Source organism: Myotis myotis, unplaced genomic scaffold (assembly GCF_014108235.1).
Source record: "Myotis myotis isolate mMyoMyo1 unplaced genomic scaffold, mMyoMyo1.p scaffold_m19_p_17, whole genome shotgun sequence".
Taxonomy (NCBI): Eukaryota; Metazoa; Chordata; class Mammalia; order Chiroptera; family Vespertilionidae; genus Myotis; species Myotis myotis.
In genome coordinates this window covers 28,417,538-28,433,806 of record NW_023416321.1, presented here as the reverse complement: position 1 = coordinate 28,433,806, position 16,269 = coordinate 28,417,538, and the positions used below count along the sequence as shown (strand labels likewise).

At 43.9% G+C, this 16,269-nt stretch overlaps 1 protein-coding gene across 1 annotated transcript in view; it reads right to left on the bottom strand.

The window, feature by feature from the left end:
* Positions 1-244: 244 nt before the first annotated feature.
* Positions 245-16,269, bottom strand: part of CA10 (carbonic anhydrase 10) — a 373,963-nt gene continuing 357,938 nt past the window's right edge. Inside the window, exons 7-9 of the mRNA XM_036342054.1 lie at positions 5,375-5,529; positions 3,013-3,187; positions 245-883 (exon numbers count right to left, since the gene is read on the bottom strand). Coding sequence (XP_036197947.1) covers positions 861-883; positions 3,013-3,187; positions 5,375-5,529 — 353 coding nt within the window. The 3' untranslated portion in view covers positions 245-860. The remainder of the gene's footprint in view (positions 884-3,012; positions 3,188-5,374; positions 5,530-16,269) is intronic.

Sequence of the window (16,269 nt, the reverse complement as noted above, 5' to 3'; positions counted from 1 at the left end):
CAGCTGCATGGGGCCAGGGCTTAGCCTGTAAGGAGGGAGAACAGACCAAAGCCAGAAAAATAAAATTAAGTCATTAAAACCCATTTATTGAGCTGTTAACAATAACCAAACACAATGTATGACCTTTGGAAAACAAGAAACAGCAAATGGATCTGATCTTGGCAAATCCTACTACAGATATGTGACAAAGGGGAAATAATTCAATTTCTTTATAGTCTGCGGTGATATATATATACAATGTGTATCTCTTCAATGTCTGTCCTTTTTTTTTTTCTTTTTAAATGGTTGAGTAAACAGAAGAATCAGAATCTAGAAATAAGTGTCCTTGGCCACCTCTGTCCTGGCCCACCTGCCACCAGCACCCTCCAAGGATCCTAGGACACTATCTGAGATTACTCGATGCAAAGCACAAAGTCTGCTTGATGCTGTCAGAGCCATGTTTCCTCCTCTCTGTTTTGGAAGAATTCTGTATATACAAAGGCTGAAAAGTCTCATTGGGTAGATTTATTAGTTCAGGAAAACAGTATCAAAATTGTAATCAGGTTAACTGGTTATTTTCTTCTAAGACCTCTTATGAATGAACCTTTTGTTTCTGAAAACTTGACTTCTCATCTTGAAGGCTGTGCATGTATGTGTGTAGATATGTTTGCAGGTGTGTGCATATGTATGTGTGTGCGTGTGTGTGTGTGTGTCTTCTGCCATGGTTTTGCAGACACTTTTCATGAAGATGGGGCCAATCCAAAGAGTGAATGAGGCTTGAGAAAAGGGAAGGAGCGAGAAGAAAGAAGGGGACATTCCAGGTTACGTCAGTTCACAGTTGTAGCATTTCGCTGAGATGGAATTCTTCTTGGGTTAGTTCCCTACTTGAGGAGCCATTCATTTACTGGAAAGAGAGAGAAAGAAACACACACACACACACACACAATGTAAATACAAGGCATAGTTGAACTAGTTGGCACAGAATTTGGGGGACTTACTACAAAGGAGAAGGAACAGGTCTGTAAATGCCTGCTTACTTTTATGTATCCCTAGAACCCCTCTACTTCCCCAGGAACCTCTATTCAAAATTATTGCCCCCATACCAGTCACATGCAGCTACCATAAATTTAAATTAATGAAAAATTAAATAAAAAATTTAGTTGCCTCACTCTACTAGTCACACTTCAACTGTTCAATAGCTACATGTGGCTAGTAGCTACCCTGTGGAACAATGCAGATATAGAACATGTTTATCATCACAGAAAGTTTTGCTCTAGACCACGGTTGGGCAAATGACAGCCAACAGGTCAAATCCAGCCCAGTTTTTATAAATAAAGTTTTATTGGAATACAGCCACACCATTTATTTACATATTACCTATGGCCTCTTTCACACTATAACAGCAGAGTGTGGCAGAAAATTCCACATTCAAATAGGTTTGTGAAATGCTACATATCCTATTGCTTCCTCTTGAAGGCTGGCATAATTATTATCATTATAAAGGCCTGGGAAGTCTCCCAGTGATAAAATCTATTTAACCCTTTTTAAATCCAGATTTTTCAAACATAGTTGACCAACATCTCTTTTACTCAACTTGCTTTCTGAACATTATCGCTGTAGAGCATTTTGAGAACTAATCCTGCTGGTTCTTTCTCAGATAGGTCGATAATTCTACAATCAGTTCATAATAAGCCTTTTCAGATGCTGGTTATTTAAACATAGACGTGATGAGATGAATTGTATACCCCCCAAATTCCTAAACTAAAGTCCTAACCCCTAATACCTCAGAATGCAACCTTATTTGGAAATAAGGTAATTACAGATATAATTAGCTAAGATGAGGTTACAGGGGTGGGCCCTAATCCAATATGACTGATGTATGTCTCAAAAAGTCTACACCCTGCTGTAGACGATATGTGCTGGATGGATGGGGTCATGTCTGTCTGTATCACACTGCATCCTTGTCACCAAGCTAAGTGCCTGGCACACAGTAGATGCACAATAAATAGGGGTTGAGTAAAGAGAAGGCTTAATCAATGGGTTGAGTATTTATTTGTTGGCAGTTCTGGCTTGAAGGGAACAGAAAATTATAGTTTTGGCACTCTACAGGTGTCTGAGAAAAAAGAAAGAGGAAAATGTGGGGAAGTAGGAGAGATGAAGTGGGAGGCCAAGGGCAGTGGTGATAGCTGCTTCGAGAAGCTGTCGAGAAGCCCCATATTTGAGCAGCACGTTATTCCTACAAAGGGCCTCACCATCCAGGCTCTCGTTCATTCCTCACAACAAGTCGTGAGGCAGATGGTATAGGGACTATCATAAAAAAGTGAGGTCTACTAGGTAAATGATTTGGCTGGGTTTGCATAATTTGTTAGTGACAGAACCATGTCCGGAACTTGGGTGTCCTGACTCTGGGTCAAAGGCGTCTCCACAACACCATTCTGCCTTCATCGTCCTTCCATGTTGAGAGCTGAGCACCATGATCAAACACATACTTAGTGTGCAGAAGGAAAGAGCGAGGGCTGGTATGGACCAGAGGGTTACAGGAGGTGGGAGTTGTTTTGAATGTCTCCCATAGTAGGAATAATTGTCACTTCTAGGGACATAGCACCAGGAAAGGATGCATTCACACACATTACCTCCTTATATCCCAACGGCCTGGCATCCTGAGCATTCGCTCACCTTTTAGCAGAAAGGGGCTCATCATGCACATAAATAAAAGCTCCAATGCTTCTAGCTGTCTGTTCTAACACATGACCTTGAACAAAATCAGCCTCTCTGGCTCTTCTGTACAATGGCAATGAAAAGGCTGTTTTGCTGAACCAGAAGCAAAACAGAGGAATTTAAAGTTTGACCTCTATCTCTAATATATAGGCTTTATCAGCAGGAAAGCGCCATGCACATGGAAGGTGGTGGTCTATATTATAATTTATAATCACGATTCTGATAGTGGGAGAAAACGCCAGGCCTTCAAGGACAGGTGTAAGCAGGAGGACTGAGTTCTGGCCTGGCCCAGTGCCCTCTGAGCCATGTACTCACCTCTATACTGAAGCTTCTGGGCCCGGTTATTGGGACAGTCCTTCCCCTGTAAACTGAAGTTGATGTTGGTGCGGATACAGCGGTTGTTGAGGGGCTGGACGGGCCTGAAGTTGTCACTCATGCTCAGAAAGATCTGAGATGGCTGATTCTGGCTGAGCAGGCGTAAGGAATGCATCTGAGGAGAGAGAAACAGCTGTGAGATCTACCCATCCTATTAAATACACCAGGGAAGAAGACTGTGTAGACTGGCCACGCCAGGCTAGGGCCATGTGAGCCCCTCGGAGACCCTGGTTGTGTGGATTCAGCTGAGCTGGGGGCCCAATGATGCTGCTGTGTGGAGTGAGCCTCGCTTGTAGCTCAGTAGCTCATGGATGCCTCTGAACAAGTCGATTACTCTGTTTTATCCTCAAACACACTCTCTGTCAAAGGAGGAAATCCAACTAGCTGTTCTCCAGGGTCTCTTTCTCTTATACCCCATGGTTCAATAATTCTCAACAATTCAGGGAATTATTCCCGCACATGGGTATTATCCAAACTACAGTGACTGGTCCAGGGGCCAGAGTGAAACTAAGCTGGATTAGTTTGGTTCCTTTTCTGTGAAATCAAAGAGCTGGACTGAAATGTTTGCAGCCAAGTTCCACCCCAGGACTGAGAAGCAAAGGAGTAGTTTTGAGCAGGAGAGAAGAATGAAGCGAATGGGTGGCAGGAAGCAGAAGAGAACAGAGATAAAGGGTGTCTGGGGTTCTAATCCCAGCGAGTTCCTGACATCACTTTCTGATATTAAATTCCTTAAGATGCCCAGTATCTCCTGAACAAACACTTTCTCTGAGTTTATCTGGAGGAGGTTGCTTGTCACCAAGAGTCCTAACCAATACAGACTGGGTCAGGGAGTTCAAACAGTTCACACTGTTTTTGGGCTGTAAGTATAGTTAATCCTTGAGCAATGTGGGGCTTAGGGGTACCGACCCTCTGTGCAGTTGAAAATCTGCATATAACTTTTGACTTCCCCCAAAACATAGTTGTCCCTTGGTATCCATCAGGGATTGCTTATAGACACCCCTGCCGCCCCGCCCCCCGCCCCCCCCCCCCCATACCAAAATCCACAAATGCTCAAGTCCCCTGTATAAAATGGCATAGAACAATGCATAGAGTCAGCTCTCTGTGTCCGTGGACTCCCAACCACAAGCATTTATTTTAAAAAATCTGCATATAGGTGGACAAGTTATTCAAAGGTCAACTGGACATATCCTGTAAAGGAGAATGGAGTCTGCCTCCTTTGCTCATCTTTCCTCTGAGCTGTCAGAGGATCCCAGAATCAGAGCATGTCAGAGCTGGAAGAGACTTGTGTAACTTACCCCCGCATCATAAAGAGCAGTATTCATTTCACAGGAGGGGGCGGCAGCCCTAGGAGCACATAATGAGCGCATAATGAACCAAAGCTTGCCTCAGAGGCCAGAGCTCCCGGTTCCCGTCCAGTTCGGAAGGATCCAAGCCAGGGTTACGAGAAATACTATGAGATGCTCTGAAGAACTCCACATTCAAATATGTTTGTGAAATACTACATAACCTATCGCTTCCTCTTGGAGACTGACATAATTATTATCATTGTAAAGGCCTGGGAAGTCTCCCAAGAGTGAAATCTATTTAATTCTTTATTAATCCAGCATTTTCAAACATATTTGACCATATCATCCATTTTGCTCATTTGCTTTCTGAACACTATTGCTGTAGAGCACTTTGGGAACTAACTCTGCTGTTCTTTCTCAGACAAGTGGATGCTTCTACAATCAGTTCATGCTAAGCCTTTTTAGATGCTGATTCTTTAAATACAGGTGTGATTAATTGAATTGTGTACCCCCAAAATTCATAAGTTAAAGTCCTAATCCCCAATACCTCAGAATGCAACCTTATTTAGAAATAAGATCATTTTGGATGTAATTAGCTAAGATGAGGTTATTGGGGTGGCCCTAATGCAATATGACTGGTGTCCTTATAAAAAAGGGGGACTTGGACAAAGAGACAGAGACATAGGGAGAACACCATGTGCAGATGAAGACAGAGTGGGGGTGTTGCTTCTGCAAGTCAAGGAACACCAAAGATTGCCAGAAAGCACCAGAAACCAGAGAAGAGGCATGCAACAGATTCCTCCTCACTCCCTCAGAAGGAACCAATCTACTGACACCTCGATCTTGGATTTATAGCCTGTAGAACTGTGAGACAATACATTTCTGCTCTTTAAGCCACCAAGTTTGCAGTGCTTTATTAAAGCATTTCTAGCCAACTAATACAATAGGTATTTCCCAAACACAGCCAGTCTTCACATCATCTTCCTCATTTGCTAAAAGTGCACAGAGAAGCTCACCTGCATCCTTGTTATATAGACAGGCTTGTTCATTATTATCCAACTTGCCGTCTCATAGCAGGGTGGGATAGTCATTGACCCATCGTAAGTAATGAAACTAGAGGTCTCTGGATACAGTTCTTCTATATTAAGTCCCTGTAGTAAATATGCATCATCTAGAGAAGGAAATAAGAAAGACTTAAGGATTAGGTTTCTTGAGAAAGTGCTGGTATTGCTGATTATTTTTCCCTTTTCCGATTCCAGAAGACTGCATCTGTCAGGATAGTCTGCAGTAACAAACAGTCCCCCAAATCTCAATCATTTTAAACCACAAAGGTTTATTTCTTGCTGACATACATGTCCATTCTAGGTTGGCTGAGGGCTTCCTCCATGTCATGGTTGTCTAAACTCTTAGGATAGGTGCCATCTGGACCCTGGTGAGTTGCAATGATAGGAGGAGAAGCGCCCATCTCAGAAGTGGTGCATGTTACTCCTGTGCACATTTTGGTAGCCAAAAAAATCACACGCCCAAGGTTGACATCAGAAATGCGAGGAAGCACATTCTTCCTGCAGGATGCAACACTGAATATTGATGAAAATAAATGTGGTCTATGACAAGGACACAAAGGAGAGCCAAATATTTGGTTATGGTCCCTGACTCCTGGGATCATAGTATTATAGTCACAATAAAATGCCCATTTGAAGGCTTCAGGTTCTATGGAAAGATTGCCCGGTCACCATTCTTGTTCCTGAACATTGCTTAATGAAAAGAACATTAAGAACTACTTTTAGAAAGAAAAGTAATCAGGCCAAATCCAATGACAAGACTTAAAAATTTAAGTTCAACAACTGAGAGAGAGAGAGATTGGTCAAGCTGCATTTGGAGACCAACTCTAGGAGAAAGGACTTCCTTTGTCTTTCCATTTAAATGTTTCTGCCTTTCCATCAGAACATCAGAGATTCAGGACAAGTTAAAGAGAGACACAGCGACTGGTACACGGCTGGGCTGGTCTGCACCCTGGCTCGAGTGATATGCTTCCATGACAAAGTCATGATGCCTAGAGCACACACTGACGTGATGGACCTTGGCAGTTAGAACAGGTGCCAACACAGCAAGCTCATGTGAGTGTCCATTACTTGGCTCTGTTTCTTGAGCCCCTTGTACGTGTCAGGCTGGGTGTCGGAGAGCAGGATGTAATTAAGTGAAGGCATCAAGGAACAGCAGACACAGTGATGCGTATCTGCACTGAGTACATTGAGAAGCTGTCAGTTCTGCCTGGGGGTGGGACTCAGGAGAGGATTAGCTGAGGAGGCTCACCTGCACTGCATCTTGAATGACAGGAGCTAATCAGTGTGTGGCTGGCAGGGGGGTGGCTGTCAAGGGCACTGTAGACAGTCATGCTCGAGAAAGAGCTAAGGACATACAGAGCAGTGCATGCCCAGGGACAGCCAGCATGTAGATGAGATGCAGGGGGAAGGGAGTTGTGAGAAATGGGGCCGGAGGGTCAGCAGGGGCCACACCTGAAGGTCCTTCTCTGTGCTGCCGGGAGTTTGGGCTTCATTCCATAGGCAATGCAGAGCCACTGAAGGGTTTTAAGCAGGGGGGCAGCGCGATCAGATGTGCACTTAATGATGCTTGCTCTGACAGTGCTTTGGCTGGAGATTTACATACTGAATGAGAGAAGGAAGCATTTGGCACATCTTTATTAAAGGTCAATGTGATTTGTTTAACCAAGCTTGCCCTCGGAGCATATTGGGACTCAAGCATGCTGCCATTATTTTATTTTATTCGTGGTGGTGGGAATGAGGGAAGGAAGGAGGCAGTAGAATGAGGGGCATTCGAGGCATGACTGGAGGAAAAAAAAGAACATTTATGTTTCTCTGAAACCACAACCAGGCTGTGTTGCATCCACATTTGAGTGAAGGATTGGTGTGTGTGTGTGTGGAGGGGAGGGTGAGGGGGGGTGGGGTGGGGGGGGCGGAGAAAGGGGTAAAAGCACAATGAGGCATGTTCATGGATTTAACCCACAAAGCAAGGTAACAATGCTTCCAAAGCACCGTAATGATGGTATTCCAGACTACCCACTGTGGTCCCACCAGGAGCTTCCTCTTTGTCCAGATCCCCTTAGAGAAATGCAACAGTCGTCAGAGAAGGTGGGCAGCTTCCGCCCCCCCACCACCCTCATTCACCAACTTTGTTTTTTCCACGAATCTCCCTAATTCTCATACTTTACCTTTTGCTCTATTTATTTCCTCACACTACAGAACTTGGAAAGACCCAGTGTGAAGAGTGTGAGCTCTAGACTCAGACCTGAGTGTGAGAGATGACTTTGCTGTTTACCATCCAAGCGACCATGGATATGCAGACAACTTCTGAGCCTGTTTCCACATCTGTAGTATGCAGATGGTTGGGATAGGCAGTGGACTGAATGTTTGTGTCCTCCCCACCCAAATTCATATGTTGAAGTCCTAACCCCCAATTGTGATGGTATTTGGAGGTAGAGCCTTTGGAAGGTGGAGCCCCCATGAATGGGATTAGTGCCCTCATCAAAGCAACTCCAGAGAGCTCTCTCATCTTTTTCTACCATGTGAGGATGCAACAAGAATTCTGCAATCCAGAAGAGGTTTCTCACCAGATTCCTAACATGCTGGTGCCCTGATCTTGGACTTTTAGCCTCTAGAACTGTGTGAAGTGAATTTCTGTTGTGTATATGGTACTTTGTTATAGCACTCAGGACTGACGAAGACAGAGCACTTGCCTCACAGAGCTGTCTGAGGAACGAATGAGATCACGTTTTTCAAGTACTTGGCACAGGGCCTGGTCCATGGAAAGTACTCAGCAATGCTGGATAGCAATGATGTCACTCCTTCCTTCTGGACTGTTCTCACCCACCTTCTCCAGAATAACCACTGCTTGGCCTTTCTGAGGCCTCCTGATTCTCCCTAGCTGGGGTAGTGCCTTCCATTTCCACCGTATTTGCTGAATTTGCTTGCCAATAGTTACTTACTGTCTCCACTAAGCTGTGAGCCTTTGGGAGAAGGGCTTCCATCTTTTATCTCTAATCCCAAGCCTCAGTATGGGGTCCACTGCGTAGTGGGTGCTCAACAAACATTGGTTGAATGAATGAATGAACAAATAAATGAAATGGTTTCTGCCCAGCAGCTCCATCTGCTGGTGGTGCTAGTCATAAACGAAGGGAGGAAGAGGCAACATCATCTGCCAGATTATGGGAAAAATTCTGAGGCTCCAGTCTATACCATTAACTTAAGTATGTGCTGCCCAGCCCTCTCATTACATATCACATCCTAAGATATCAGGGTGAGACAGAGACTGTTGTCTTACCATGTTTCCACACCAAACATGCCCAAACCGCATATTTGCATTGCTGAAATTAGTGTGCATTTAACATGCAATGCTTGTCTACTTCACTCACCATGTTGCCTCAAAGGCTGACACTAAATCAGTGTTCTCTCTTTTAGAAATTGGAATTTGAGGACTATAGGCTACCCTTTCGTCTCTTCTTCTCTCCCCACAGAGACTTGCTTGGTGTATTTGGCAGGACACAGGCAATTCAACCCGAGAAAAGAACATGAGCACACCCAGCAGTTTTCAGCCCTAGTGTCAAGGAACACTGGGGCGCCTTCCACTGCTGACCTGGCCAAGAACTAATTATTATTACCCACAGGCGATCGCATCCATGCAGCAGCCCGCAGAAAAACTCAATCTGTGCATGTCAGTGTTATCCTCTGGGCATCGTAGACGAAAGGAGCCTAAGAACTAATGCACTGAAAGTGGCTTCTGGTCCTCAGCCTCTCACGGCTCTATTCATTAATAAGAGTGGCAAAGATCTAGGGGTCAGAGTTGCTTATGAGCAGAGAGACACAAATGTGCGGTGTCTCCGAGGCCAGTGGGGTGATCATGCATGCCCCTGCTTGCTTTAAGGATATTTGCTGAGAAGTGTTGGCAGGAGTTCAAATAAATTTTCATGGATAGTTTTATAGAGGGGTTTTCTTTCTTTCTTTACTTATTTATTTCATCTATCTATCTACCTTACCTATCTATCACCAATCTGTCTGTCTATCATCATCACCATCTATCTATCTTAGGAGAATATAGCTTATATGGGACAAGCTCTGGACTTCAAGCAGGAGTCTTAATTCAAGTTTAAGTTCTAATTGTGTGCTTTGTCAGTAACTTATTTTTCCTTCATGGCTAAGTATTGTAATCTCTTACTTGGGGGAAATATCCAGATTATTCTGGACATTACTAAAGTCATTTTCAATTAAAAAAGAATTCTATAGACTTCGAAATGTCATTCAACAGAAACAATTTACATAGATACCTATCTTAAGTAGGTCAAATTTTTGGTATGACAATGTTGTAATTTTTTAGTATTGTCTACATCTTTGTAGTACAGGGAGACCCCTTGCATAATCAATAGGTATAAAATATTTATGCACAGTTCATAGCCCAGTGTTATTCTTCCAAATTACTGTAGAAGTTGGTGGCTGTAGTTCTGATTTTATGACATGCTCTTGACAAGTCTATCATTTATGTTATGCTGAGTTCTTAGTCATTGACACAATTCCCAAGTTGACTTTTTTTCTTTTTCTTTTCCTAAGAGAAGCACCTATGATGAAAACACCTAGAACTGCATAGTGGGGGAATCTTGCCTTAGTCTGAGCAACAGTGCAGCCTCTGTTAAATGCACTGTGTTTACTTATGTGGACCACTGATGAGATTTAACATCACCTGCCTTCCAGATTATGAAGTTCCCATTCAAAGAGAATGATGCCAGCCCGGCCAGCATGGTTCAGTGGTGGAGCATCGACCTATGAACCAGAAGGTCACATTTTGATTTCCGGTCGGGGCACATGTCCGCGTTGTGGGTTTGATCCCCAGTGTGGGGTGTGCAAGAGGCAGCTGATCAATGACTCTCTCTCATCACTGATGTTTGTATCTTCCTCTCCCTCTCCCTTCCTCTCTGAAATCAATAAAATTATATGTAAATAGAATAAAAAACCCCAAAGAGAACAATGCCAATGAAAAAGATTTGGCAGTCCCAGAGATCAATAGTGGACTCCCTTCTGATCAGTATGGAACTATTCGGCAATTTTCTCATATGGAATGACAGTTCCTCTTGTAATCTGAGGCACATTCAACTGAAATGAAAAAAGGCAATTACTAAAGCATAACATAATATGATTTTTTTGTTCTACACAAACAACAAATGAAAGAAGGAGCCTCTGAGAATTGGATTCATGGAGGTAAGCTGCTCCTTCTCCGTTCCTCACCGACTTGAGTTACTACTTAGATTGCAACACGGATGGGTATGTTGCATTTCGTATTCTGCGAAAACCTTCCCAAAGCTGTTCTTTGAGATGAAAGTACAAGTTCAATTAAGTCCCGAGAAAGGCACGAGGAACAATATGCTTAAATTCTCTGGTGACATTTCATCACATTTAACACCCTGTCCCTCTGAGGAGCGGGCTCACAAAACATTTCCCGAGGAACACAGGGGTCCTCAAACTACAGCCCACAGGCCACATGCAAATACAAATATTGTATTTGTTCCCGTTTTGTTTTTTTACTTCAAAATAAGATATGTGCAGTGTGCATAGGAATTTGTTCATAGGTTTTTTTTTTTTTTAACTATAGTCCGGCCCCCTAATGGTCTGAGGGACAGTGAACTGGCCCCCTGTTTAAAAAGTTTGAGGACCCCTGAACTAAGACATATAAGGCGGTTACAAGCTGGTCTCCCCTTGCCCAAACATTCATCTTTTAGCTGGGTTGGGGTTGGGGGCTAAAGGAAAGTTATAAACAGGCAAGACTGAAAACGATGTTTTAAGGGACTTGTATGGTGTGTCAAAACACCATGCTTAAAAATCTCTCCCTTAAACGCCTTCAGTTCTGTCTTTATTTCCTTGTTGCAAATACATTAAGACAACAGCCAGGCACTTTCAAATTTGGGATCTGTGATCTTTTGGATCCTTTTTGGACTAAAGTTCACCATTGTATTTACAGTACTGTGTATGAAATGAATGGAGAGTGTGTAACTGAATGAGAATGAAGCTACCAAAATGCTAAACTGTCCTAGGACACTGGAATAGTTCATTTATACGTAATGTCCTAATAACGACTCCCTCTTACCCACTTAAGAAGGCTCTTTGCACTCCATTAGTCACTAATTTCACCACTTTAAAATGCCATAAAATTAAGAAAAAATGCTAGCTTGATGAAGTCACGTGGATATTAAAACGATAGGAATGTTACGTTTTACATAATTGGGGCACTGTGCCTGCTAATTAATTAACACAAGGAAAACGGAGGGATACGGGCATCTTTCCAAAATACCACATTAAAAAAATTACAATACTTTGAGTAAATGACCAATATCTCCTCCAGAAAATCCATTCAGGAAGTCTACTTTTCAATGTCACGATTTCAGTCTTGACCCCCAATCTGTTGAAGGGGAATGTAACTTTAATAAAATGGATTTCATTCAGAAGGCTGTCTAAATCCAGCCTGAAATTAATTCCGGCTGGTCTCTCCCATTGTTGGTCCGGGTTAGGGAGAGTGTTTTGTAAGATTTGCTCAGATATGTGAAATCCAGACTTCCAAGGAAAGTGGTGGATCCTCACTAGGCCATTACCATCCACTGCATGGGTTCACCCATGGGAACTGTGAACTTGAAACTTCATTTAGAGTGATCAAGGTATTGCCTGTGTGCCCTGTATTGTATTAAACATATTTTTTAGTTGGCATCATAGTGACCTACCTCCCACTCTTCAGGAAGCTGGCTTTAATGACCATGCAGTTTAGGACAATTTAGAAACATACAGAATTATGCACTTATACTAGTCATTATCCAGGCGATTGACTCGTGACCTTACTTAATCCTCACCCCAACCCTCTCAATATCAGTATTAATATACTCATTTTACCAATGATGAAATTGTTATCTCAGAGATGTTAAGAAACTTGCCTGAAGCCACACAGCAATGGAAATGGTAGAGCTAAGAGCCTAAGTCTGCTAGTTTCATCTCTCTTCAGTAGAACACATCCTATATAATAAAAGCCTAATATGCTAAGTGTCTGGTCATCCAGTCATCTGGTCATCCAGTCATCCGTTCAACCAATCAGAGTGTAATATGCTAATGATATGCTAAAGCCGCTCAACTGCTCACTATGACGTGCACTGACCACCAGGGGACAGATGCTCAATGTAGGAGCTGCCCCCTGGTGATCAGTGTGCTCCCACAGGGGGAGTGCTGCTCAGCCAGAAGCCAGCTCATGGCTGGCGAGCGCAGCGGTGGTGGCGGGAGCCTCTCCTGCCTCAGCAGCAGTGCTAAGGAAGTCCAACTGCCAGCTTAGGCCTGCTTCCTTTGGGGAGCAAGCCATCAGTAGGACATCCTCTAAGGGCTCCCGGACTGTGAGAGGGCACAGGCCGGGCTGAGGGGTCCCCTCCCCACCAAGTGAACAAATTTCGTGCACTGGGCCTCTAATTTTTCTCATGAGTATGGTGACTTTCACCAGCTTGATACCTGGCTTCTAAAATTCCCAGTTCTTTGACAAGATTCTCTTTCTTTCCTCTTTTTTTATGGATTGCCTGGCATTGATTTTCTTAACTGGCTCAATAGGATGATTTTGCACAATTCCTTTTTCACTCCTACTCATTTAATCTATGATGAAACCAAGCAAATGGATGGTGTCCCTATTGGCTGCCATTTTGTGGTGACTTCACCGCATGCTTCCGTGGTGTTCTAGCCTCCTCACACCTCCTCAGCTAGCTGATGAGACAGACACACAAGAGCCTCTTTGAGGGTGGGATTTAAAAGATATTTTTAGAAATGATTTGCAATCCCTAGTCATGAGGATTTGAGCTGCTCTTTTAAAAGTGAGGACATGTCCGCCTCTCTTCTCTATCTATTCTCACTCCCATGATTTCACCTAGTTAAAATGCCATCTGGAGCCCAATGATTTTCACATTTATATTTTCAGTTCTGTCTCCTGAAATCTAGACTCATATATTCAACTGCCTACTCCATAGCTCTTATTGGTAGACATCTCAAGCTTAACATGCTTGAAACTTCTAGTTCCCTTCCCACTCACTACTCATGTTTCATCAACAATCTTCCCATCTCACTTGATGGAAACATCTTCTTCCCAGTTGCTCAGCCTAAAAACCTTAGTCATCCTTGACTCTTCTTGTTCATATCACGCATCTGATTTATCAAGAAATGTCTTCAAAATATACCCAATCATTTCTCTCCACCTCCTCCACATTAGCCTGGTCATGATCTACAATGTCTCATCATTTGGATTGCTGCAATCATCTCCCAACATTTCTCCTTGCTCCTCTCTGGTCTATTCCCAATCAGGCAAACAGAGTGATACCTTTGTCAGCAGATCATGTCACTCTCTGCTCAAAGCCTTAGGTTGACTTCTCATTACAATGGTCTCTAAGGGAAGACGGATGAGGAAGACTGACCCCATGACTTATGTGGTTACTACATGTGACAATAATGGCAGTGCCGCTATGTCCTTCAGTATGACACTGATTTCCACTGGTCATTCCATGCCAGTGGACAGGCAGGAGTTGCAGAGAGCTTAGGATGGTATAAGCTTGAACTTTCAAAGTTCCCCCAAGTTCTGTGTTAGCTTATGCCCCTTCCAAGTGGAAACAAATGCAAAAAGCAAAGAGATGGCTCTTCAAACTGAACCCAAGTTGGAATTAAGAGAACCCCCCCCCCCATGCATTTCATAGAATGTGAAAGAATCAGCATTGTAGTTACTTTGCAAGCAGAGTATTCTGAGAGGTGCCCCTGAGCAGGTGGCGTTGTCTCCATCTTGACTGGAATTCATGGGCTGACGCCAGCATCACCTGCTGCCTCCTGCTGAGTCTCTGGAGAGACTTTCAGGCTTGTGTTTCCCACCCACCGGCTGTGTCCTAGTGAATGACTTGTTTCAGACACTCCCCCGCTTGCTGCACAGGCTGGCTGCCTCAGGGAGTTTAGCTGGAGGGAAGCGTGCTGGCGCTTTCCTGTTGAGCAAATCAATCCCTGAAGCCAGAGTTCTGGGCATAGCGTGTCTAGGCCATTCCCACGGGTCAGGCCATCATTATCCCTGGGGTTCCAACCTACAGGTGCATGATAAATATGCTACCGGGAACACCTCCATTATTCCCCAATGAATGTTGGAGCACCAAATACCTGTGATTAGGGGGCTTGACACAGTTACCTCTCCCCATGGGTCTCTTTATCCTCCTTAGTTCTCCTTTCTTTTTCTTGGCTCTGACAGCTAGATTATGAAGGACAGAGGAGAAGGGGCTCCTGCTCTCTTCTATTTGCATTTCTAGAAGGGAGTCTGGAGAGGTGCTGAGGGCATTTCTTCAAATACATCTTCTGCATACATTCCTCAGCCTGGAATCAAGACCATTCAAGATCTGGCTCCCAACCATCCTTCCTGCCACTCACTCCCTGTCACTGCTATGTCAGGGGGCCTTCATTCCTCCATTAATTCAGATCATCACCAATGTTTACAGGGTTTACTGTTAGAGATGAAGAGCTGATGAGGACAGAGATCCTCCCTTTGAACTCTTCATCATCTTTTTAAAATATACATTTTTTATTCATTTCAGAGAGGAAGGGAGAGGGAGAGAGAGAGAATCATTGATCGGTTGCCTCCTGCATGCCCCACCTTGGGGATGGAGTCCACAACCCGGGCATATGCCCTGACTAGGAATTGATCTATGACCTCTTGGTTCATAGATCCATCCTCAACCACTGAGCCACGCCGGCTGGGCTTCATCGTCCTTTTAACGCTCTCTTTGCTGCAGATGCTGCTCTTCCGGCTTAGAATGTGCCACCTTCCTCCATTCTCCCCCCCCCCTGCCCTCCCCCGCCCACTCTCTCTCTTCCTCCCTCTCTTTCCTTCTCTTTTCTCTTTCCCCAGCCAATAGTTATTCATCTATTCAGTCCTTATTTGAATGGCACCTGCTTTGTGCAACCTTGTCATGTAATTCCGTGCAGATCTTCTACGATTTGAAAGCATTCTTTTCATATTTTTAACACTGACTTTGCTACACAAATCTTTGTCAGACACTATGAGAGTCTGTCTCCCCAACTAAATAGTGAAGACCTCGTGGACAGACATGTCCTTTATATATTTTTTTTCAGACATGTCCTTTATATTGATCTCTCTATATCTTGGCACTCAGGAGCCACTCCATAGATATGTGCGGAGTAAGTGAGTGAACAAATGAATCAAGGTCTTGGGTTTTAACATTGCTATGCACGTCAGCTATTGCCAAAGTGTGTCCTTCTCAGTTCCGGCAGACCGGATGGGGGTGGCAGTCAGCAGGGACGCCTCATCTGAAGCAGAAGTCTCCCTCAGCCACGAAACAGCCATCCATCATGGGTCCCAACAAGACCTGTCACCTTGGCTCTCCAGTCCCTATTTGTACCAGAATCGATACACCGTCCCATAGCGCACACCCACATAGATACTTTCTTCTTCAGCTGCAGCCACATTGCTCAAAATTAATCAGACCGGTGCCGAGGTGCGGCGGGGAGGAAAGTCTCACTAATGATTGATTCTGTACTGGCAATCTGTTAGATTGTGTGTTGGGGCTTCATGTGTGATTTCACGGCTTTTCACGGTCTCTAAACTGCAAATTCAAGATTATTGGAAAACATTTTATTTAATTTTCATGCTTTTTTAATCAAAAAAGTTAAAAGACTAATAAAATCTTTTATGGGCAGTTATCAAGTGTGCTATTTCCACACAAGTCAGCATCCCCTTCCTTAGCTTAGAGAGGACTCTGCTGGGGTGCTGATGAGGTAGGGGGGATGGCTATGGAGACAACGTCATTCATTCTTCTAGGTGATGTCCAAGGGGAAGTGGCATGTTAGAA